Source organism: Gigantopelta aegis, chromosome 9, assembly GCF_016097555.1.
Source record: "Gigantopelta aegis isolate Gae_Host chromosome 9, Gae_host_genome, whole genome shotgun sequence".
Taxonomy (NCBI): Eukaryota; Metazoa; Mollusca; class Gastropoda; order Neomphalida; family Peltospiridae; genus Gigantopelta; species Gigantopelta aegis.
This window is the reverse complement of record NC_054707.1, coordinates 41,834,731-41,843,896: the sequence shown is the minus strand read 5'-3', so window position 1 is coordinate 41,843,896 and position 9,166 is coordinate 41,834,731. Positions and strand designations below refer to the sequence as shown.

The 9,166-nt window shown below is 39.0% G+C and overlaps 1 protein-coding gene across 4 annotated transcripts in view; it reads left to right on the top strand.

The window, feature by feature from the left end:
- LOC121381131 overlaps positions 1-9,166 on the top strand; it is a 217,930-nt gene that overhangs the window by 166,679 nt on the left and 42,085 nt on the right. The window contains exon 1 of one of the 4 annotated variants that reach the window (XM_041510273.1): positions 5,454-5,638. The exons of the other annotated variants lie outside the window; for them this stretch is intronic. Coding sequence (XP_041366207.1) covers positions 5,605-5,638 — 34 coding nt within the window. The 5' untranslated portion in view covers positions 5,454-5,604. Of the gene's footprint in view, positions 1-5,453; positions 5,639-9,166 lie in introns of those variants that run through there. 4 annotated transcript variants of the gene reach the window in all.

The window sequence follows — 9,166 nt, the reverse complement described above, 5'->3', positions numbered from 1 at the left end:
CCAAATGTCTGACATCCAATGGCCGATGATTAATTAATTAATCGATGTGCTCTAGTGGGGTAGTTGAACAAAACAAACTTCTTTTTTTTTAAATATGGTTTTGTCGTTCAGATTTATACAATACGGATGTTGGAGACGAGTTCTATTATACGTAATTGTACGTCTTTTATCTAGTGAGAGAAATGCCATATATTATACAAATAGAGCAAGCGTAATTACTTTTCCCCAAATTTCTACAAGTAAAAGTCACATCTGTGCAAAATGTGTGTACATTTACACATTGTCTTTGAGAGGGTCAGTCTTCCGTGTTAATGGTAATCAAATACAATATCCAGTACCAACACGGAAAACAGTTGGTAAATTAATTTTGTTTGTATTGTCTCCATACTGCAGTCGGGGTGCAGTTGTATTGCACTCGGTGCAGTCGTATTACCTGTGTTTTAATCTAGACTTTGAAGGGTATTGCACAACGTACACAGCATGTTTGAACCAGTACGTGGTGTCATTAATCACACGTGGACACCATTGTTTAATTATAACGCGACAGGATTTGACTCGATCTGTTTCTGAATAAAGTTGTATTTCTTATAGCATCTCATTCGGTTCTCAAGCGAGCCCTGTTGTGTTTTCACAATTACAAGCATTGATCCGGAGCTCGACCTTAGCGATAACCCGGGGTATTTTGGTTGCTGAAATCTATTATTTAAAATAATATTTATTCATAAATTACTCGATCGTGACTACATTATATAAAGCATTAAATGTTTTATAAACGAGTATTAAGTTTCGTTTTCTTGGGAACAGGGAGGCGTAAAAACACAGGACACCGCGTTGGCCAATCAACTCAAATTTCTATTCAAATCGTTATTTGTTTGCTATTCGCGGCAACTTAACAGTCGAGTACATGTCAATGAAAAGTTAGACCCCTTTCTGAGACATGACTAAGGTATATCATGAAGTCATGCGCAGTTAATAACTTTTAAAAATAGGAACCCTCAGGTAGCGTTAGTGCGTGCATTTTGTAAATTAAATTAGTCGTTGCTCTTATTATTTCGTGTTTGTTTTTCTTCATATTTTTTGATAATCGTGAATACTATGTCATTCTATATAACATTACAAAGCGTCCTTTAAAAATGGGCGGGACGTAGCTCAGTGGTACAGCGCTCACCAGATGCGCGTCGATGGGCCGATTGAGCTATTTTTCGTTCCAGCCAGTGCTCTATAACTGGTGTAACAAAGGCCGTGGTATGTACTGTTCTGTCTGTGGGATGATGCATATAAACGATCCCTTGCTGCTAATTGAAAAGAGTAGCCCATGAAGTGTCGACAGCGGGTTTCCTCTCTCAGTATCTGTGTGGTCCTTAACCATATGTCTGACGCCATATAACCGTAAATAAAATGTGCTGAGTGCGTCGTTAAATAAAACATGTCCTTCCATCCGTCCTTCCTTTAAGACTGAATGTTAAATATAAATGAAAGTATGTGAGTGTGTGCGTGTGTGTGTTAAACAGATGAATAAAATCCTAATATTCCTAGACTATATCTGTAACTCAGTATTGCGATGCTGGTTTTATATAAAAATAAATAATTATAATATTATATTTCAAACAAAAATGCGTTCTTTTTAAAAAAAGAAACAATAGTCCCTGGAGGACATTGGTCCAACTAGATATTTAATTGCACGCATGACGGGGTCTAACTAGGCGCATAGCCTAAGGTCTAACTGGATGCCCAAGTTATCAGTAGTTCTATTCTGAAACAAAAATGTTCCTAGGCAACTGGGAATGCTTATAATTCTACAATTAGAACACATAAGTCAACACCGTGACAACTAAAAATGTTACTTGGACGATTTTTTAAATAATTGTTTACTGTCTCCAGGAACATAAGCAAGGTCACGGTTGGGGTCTTTGTATTTGCAGCTGTTATCCTCTGTGCAATTTTATATTGAAACCATAATAAAGATGGGTCTTTAGTAGTTTGAATGGTAGAACATACTACTTTCCCCATAATTGTGAAGTCAAGTCAAACCCCAATACTGCAATATCTTTTTTTCTTTCTTTTTTATACGTAGGAACTGTTGTAGTTCGATTTAATATGGTATATATTTGCTTATTTAGGTTCATATGTTTTAAAAATATTTTTGTTTTAAAACGAAGAATCGGGTCAGAAATAGTGTTAAAATGTTGGTTGTTTGATTTATTTTTATTTTTTTACTAATACATAATTTAATTGCTCTTATTAAAGAAGCATATTCTAAGAAATTGAATTGCACTTGGTACATGTGTGTATTTTGTTATGAACGGATTGCAGTCCATTAATGTCCCATTTTATTCTGTTACATCTTGAATAAATATTATGGGTTTTTTCAAATACTTCTTATAAATAAAATGTCTTTTAAAATTGTACTATTGTACCAAATGTTTATGCTCGTTAAATCGTCATTATTATCAAGCGTTTCTTTCTGTTTTGTTACTTGATTTGGTACACTTGGTAATGCGTTGTTTTTGAACGTATTAAGGTTTTGATAACAACGATGCGACACAATGGAGTTATTTTTTTAGTGAACCATTTAAAAAAATCATCACCTTTAACATCGGTTCAAAGTTAGTTTGAATAATTGCTTCATTATTAACTGAAAATTGTACTCCTAATGAAGAAACAGTTTCTGCACCCCATTCTAACTTCCATTTTGGATGATAGAAAACATCCTTTGAATATGTTTTTACTTCCTATCCAGATGCTTTTTTTTATTTTAAGTGGTTTATTTTTAATCCAGATACGTTGGCATACAGGTCTAATACTATTAGAATGCTATCCAGGGATTTGTGGGTTCAATCTAAAATGAAAAAATGTTTAACGACACCACTGGGGCACATTGATCAATTAATCATCGGCTATTGGATGTCAAACATTTGGAAATTCTGACTCGTAGTCGACAGAGGAAACCCGGTACATTTTGCTAATGCAGCAAGGGATCTTTTATATGCACTTTCCCACAGACAGGAAAGCACATACCACAATATTTTACCAGTTGTGGTGCACTGGTTGGAACGATAACAAATCCACTGAGGTGGTTCGATCCTGCGATGCAAGCACCTCAGGCGAGCGCTCAACCGACAGCTAACTTCCGTCAAGCATAAATATCCGACACCCTTAAACGCAATATTAAGGGCTTACAAATTTAGTCATTAAGATACCTGACTAAGCATCCAGAATCACAGAACATCGATATAAAAACACTTTCCCCTGCTTCCGTGTATTTCTCACAGTAATATTAAACCATCCGCGTATAATAAATATAATAAACAGTTAGCAGATAAGTGACACATTGATGTTTTCGTCCAAAGAGTAACGAATGCTTTAGTGAATTAATAATAATAATAATAATAATAATAATGATAATAATAAACCCACAAAAACAATATCAAAATAAAACAAAACAAACAAAAAAGACCCCACAAAAAATTAAAACACTGTGCAAAGGGATGTGAAAACCCCACTAGTATATATATATATTTATATATGTATATGTATATGTATATGTATATGTATATGTATGTATGTATGTATTGATGTTTGGATATCTATATATTGTATGTATGTCGAGGTTGACTGTTACATACATAGATATTAACGCACTGGCACAGGGGATAATTAAATCCTTTCTGGCCTCACAAATTGTCCCATGCCGTTGCTGGGACTCGAACCTGTGGCACCGATTCGCCCGCAAATTGTAAGACTAACCACGATACGCTCTGAGCTATCGAAGCTTCCATCAAAAGGAAGTTCTTTAACTCAACCATATGCATGGGGCCTACAATCTACGCGGTCGATCCCGCTTACGTGCATGAAACAGTGGGCAGACCTGGCACTGGCTAGTATGTATTGATGTATGAATATCTATATATTGTATGTATGTCGAGGTTGACTATTACATACATAGATATTAACGCACTGGCGCAGGGGATAATTATATCCTTTCTGGCCTCACAAATTGTCCCATGCCGTTGCTGGGACTCGAACCTGTGGCACCAATTCGCCCGCAAAATGCAAGACTAACCACGACACGCTCTGAGCTATCGAAGCTTTCATAAAAAGGAAGTTCTTTAACTCAGCCCTATGCATGGGGCCTACAATCTACGCGGTCGATCCCGCTTACGTGCATGAAACAGTGGGCAGACCTGTATATGTATATGCATGTATGTATTGATGTATGAATATCTACATATTGTATGTATGTTGAGGTTGACTATTACATACATAGATATTAACGCACTGGCGCAGGGGATAATTAAATCCTTTCTGGCCTCACAAATTGTCCCATGTCGTTGCTGGGATTCGACTTGCCACGATAACTTCTGAGCTATTGAGGCATGCAGTCATTGTAAATAATTCATGTTTTCTCTGGTATGGTTTGTGACTGGCAACCTGGTTCTGACCTACAAGCAGCCAGTCGTATGTCTTTAAAACTGAAAATAACGAATGATGTTCTTACCAACGGGTGTGTAAGAATATGAGGTATATAATCACACACATCAGAATGATTACAATGCCAATTGTGTGGAGTATATTGATATGCACAGTGATTGGTCTAAGTTTCTTTCTTATAAAGATTAAAGAGTGAAACGGTGTGTAGAAATCTACAAAAAAAACCGGCATTGGTCTCGCGTGGTCTTATGTTACCTATCTCGACGTACATCTAGCATAGCATTGTTTTGTCTTCAGCTACCGTTTCATTCTGCCAGATATGAATGTTTGTTTTTAACAACACTAAAAGTATTTTACAATGTTCTGTCATACTTTAGTTTTACATTACGCGATTTAGCATGACCATTCGGGATCTCCACCCTCTACCGATCCCATCTACTGCTCTGCGGCTGGTACATCAAATACCATGGTATATACTGTCCTACATATGGCAATGTGCGTATAAAAGACCATTTTGTGTTTTGTTTTAGCAGTAGTAGCCTTTGTGGAGGAAGCGGATTTCATCTCTTTCATCAAAATAACTATATATTAGACGCTAAATAGTAATAATTTAAAATGTACTGAAGTGTCGCTAAAATTACTTCTTTTCTGTCTTAATTTCTTTCGCAGCGAGACCGTGTACTTGCATCACTGCACCCAGTCACTGTATGCAATGTACATCAGGTTGACGTAATATAACCAGAGCTTCCGACTGACACCTGGGCTACGTCTAGTTTTTAGGCTGTGTCACGTTCGCAAACGACATCGCTATATGCTTCATTTAATGTTAAGGACAAAAATTAGGCCAGTGAGCGTTCGGTTAAGCTTTAGTAACGCAGGGTACAGCTGGCTTTCAAGAAATAATGCATATTCGTAGGTTGAAACCCGTCACGTGATTCGTAACTTCCAATACATTTTTACCACCTTGTGGAAAAACATTCCACTCTTATGCAGCGTGATTTATGTCAGTATAACATAGTATATGCCTGGAGATGTTTTGTTTTGTTTTGCCTGCTATAGCAACCATAGCATATAACATATAGCATACGGGGACTAACCCCGCACACGGACCGCAGAGTCTTCCCTCTCAACGAGTGCCTAGTATTCCCGCACTAAGACCGCACCGCTGACACCATGAAGCTCTTTGCTGTTGCCATCTACATCAGCTGTGAGTAGGACTATGGTGTATAATGTTAAAACTTTAAAAAACATATATTGTCTTGAGGTTTTTGTAATGCTATTTTCTTCTCTCTTTTTTGTGTGGTTTGTTTGTGTATTTCTTTATTTGGTACTTTTTTCATCGGGGGATAGTCCATGTCATTCACTTCTTCTGTTTAGTATAATATTGTAAAATGCATCACATGTTTGTTTCTATGATTTTTATAATTACTTGTACGTGACATAAATTGCCTTTAATTTAAATACTGTCCTCGTACTCTATTTTCCAAATGCTGAAATGCTCTCGTACATTTCATGAAATCTTAGCATTGTTATTAATCATATGTAAATAATAATTTAAAAAAAACCGATTAGGGCTAAAGCCGACTAACAAAATGTCAAGTCATCTAGTCGCAGACGTAGTCTACCGATAATTGACTAGTCAGTCTAATGTTGTACTGTGTACAAGGTCTGTTGCCAGTAAAATACGGAACTTCAGGTAAATTAATTAACACTTTTAGAAATAGATCACCGAATCATACCAGAAATTTCGTTTACGTAGGGGAAGCTTGGGAGAGTTGGGCCACTTTTCACATTTTAACATATTGCAATCTTCCTATTCATGGCCGATAATTGCTTAATGTGATTATGACATGTACAGATATTAAAATACATATATGTACTAGCTGGTTCCGTATGCAGGCCAACCTGTAGAAGGTGAAGGTGATTTTCAAAAGGTGTCATTTTGGCCCAACTCTCCCTGGGGGTGGTGAGAGTTGGGCCATGTTCAAGGAGAGTTGGGCCACAAAAGGGAGACTTGGGACAGAAAATGTACAGAATAAAACAACTATCCAGTGAAGGAAAATGGTCTCAATTTATTTCCAAACTTATAAAAATGACCCTTTAAAACAGCATGTAACTAGAAAAGTATCGTTCAGATCCCAAACAGAAGCTTAAAAACAATATTGAGAATCATAGTCAATCCCATGACTACGAGTAGGTACAATTGGTCCAGTAGCACTCCACTAGGACGAATCAACTTAAATCGGTAAAATATTCAAGTTCAATAATGTTTTAATGATGTCACTGATAGCTTGGTCAGAAAAAGTACTTTTCAGTGTAACAATCGGAGAAAAATAATACTGATGATGTGAAATTCACAGAAAGTGGTGGTAGGTTTATTGATGTTTTAATAAAGGGATGAGTGGAAATCCCATAGTGTGAAGTCACAAGGAAATGAAAATTTTCCTGCTCGACGAGCTGTGCCACCAAGCTGTTTAGGCGCAGGAAGCTTCTTGATGATGTCATTCTTAGGAAATGATGCATTATCATTGTTGTTGATGCAAAATGTAGGTGTCGTCTGCTGACGACTGAATTCTCGTTTAGGAAAACCCCTTCACACTCATCCCCATCAATGACATCAATCCGTGCTATATAATGCACAATACGTGATTTGGCAGACTCAAATTTTACAACTGCAAAATCACCTTCAATAATTTCACAATCTAGGTCATCAACATCGCTATCACCACTTTCTGTGAATTTCACATCATCAGAACCACTTTCCTCTGATGAAGTTGATGGAGTTTGGCATTTTTTTGCTTTACTTTTAAACAACTCTTTCTTGCTTTGGGTTTGACTGGTTGTTTGGCCTTCCGTTTGTTAGTTTGGACTGGCAGCTAGTGCCTCAGCTATACTATTGCGTACTGGGTATTGGTTAAAATTTTTGTATCCCCTCTTTTGCGACCTCTGTTGTGACTTTTCGTGGCCCAGCTTTTGGCAGTGGAACAATATCAGCAGGTGATACATAAGTGTTACTTGGCCCTGGTTGGGAAGCTGGTGTTTCCTAGGGAACTTGGACCTGGTTTGGCAGCTGGTGGTTCTGTAGTACTTGGACCTGGCTGGACAACTAGTGGTTCTGTAGTACGTGGACCTGGCTGGGCAGCTGGTGGTTCTGTAGTATGTGGACCTGGCTGGACAGCTGGTGGTTCTGTAGTAGTTGGACCTGGCTGGACAACTAGTGGTTCTGTAGTACGTGGACCTGGCTGGACAGCTGGGTGGTTCTGTAGTACTTGAACCTGGCTGGACAGCTGGTGGTTCTGTAGTACTTGAACCTGGCTGGACAGCTGGTGGTTCTGTAGTAGTTTGGACCTGGCTGGACAACTAGTGGTTCTGTAGTACGTGGACCTGGCTGGGACAGCTGGTGGTTCTGTAGTACTTGAACCTGGCTGGACAGCTGGTGGTTCTGTAGTAGTTGGACCTGGCTGGACAACTAGTGGTTCTGTAGTACGTGGACCTGGCTGGACAGCTGGTGGTTCTGTAGTACTTGAACCTGGCTGGACAGCTGGTGGTTCTGTAGTACTTGAACCTGGCTGGACAGCTGGTGGTTCTGTAGTAGTTGGACCTGGCTGGACAACTAGTGGTTCTGTAGTACGTGGACCTGGCTGGACAGCTGGTGGTTCTGTAGTACTTGAACCTGGCTGGACAGCTGGTGGTTCTGTAGTACTTGAACCTGGCTGGACAGCTGGTGGTTCTGTAGTAGTTGGACCTGGCTGGACAACTAGTGGTTCTGTAGTACGTGGACCTGGCTGGACAGCTGGTGGTTCTGTAGTACTTGAACCTGCCTTGGGGGTTTCAGTGGTTTGTTCAGAAGGAACTAGCAGTTCAACATTTCCATCTAATTCCTCTGGAAGATCTCTATTAGTTACTGTGGCTGGCGCAAAGTCGGTTTCACTGAACACATCCCGGTTGTAGGGGTAATTCCTGTACTTTGAAACGCAGAAATAATGTTTTTGGCAGTAAGACCATGCAACTGAGCATGAGAAGTGAATTCAGGGATTTCATAGATCGTAATTGTTTTTCCTGGATTTGAACGCATCCAATTTTCAACAGCTCGAGCATATGCCGTCTTGAAAGGTTTTAAAACAGCTCACATCCAGAGGTTGTAACTTGTGACTAGTGTGTGGTGGTATTGTTAATAATATTACCACCATTTTCTTTAGCCAAGTCGATGACTGCAAGAGAGATATGAGTCTCGTGATTATCTAAGATCAGCAAAACTTTCTTCTCCTTGCTGCATCTTGTATGGCGTATGAAATGTTTCAGATAACCCAAGAATAGCTCTTCATTGATCCATCCACTTGGATTTGCACCTCCAATACACCCGGGGGACCATTTTTGGTGAAATAATCTCGGACGTTTTTTCCGTGGGAAAATAAGCATTGGTGGAACGACGCTACCTGCCGCGTTAATGGTGTACACGGCGGTGACAAGTTGCCCCTTTTCTGCAGAGGTGATTGACCCCACTTGTTTAACAACCTCCTTGTTTAGCCACAATGTTTTTCAGGCGGCGAAACTGTAGTACACCCCGTCTCGTCGCAGTTGTAGATATCATGACATTCAAATTTGTGCAGGTCCATAACTTGTCCGAGGTTATCATAAAATTTGCCAACGTTATAACGATTGAAGGCACTTGCCCTGGCGAGAGATGTTGCCTCTGGTGTTCGGATTGCAAGATGATTTCTTTCTTTAAATGATA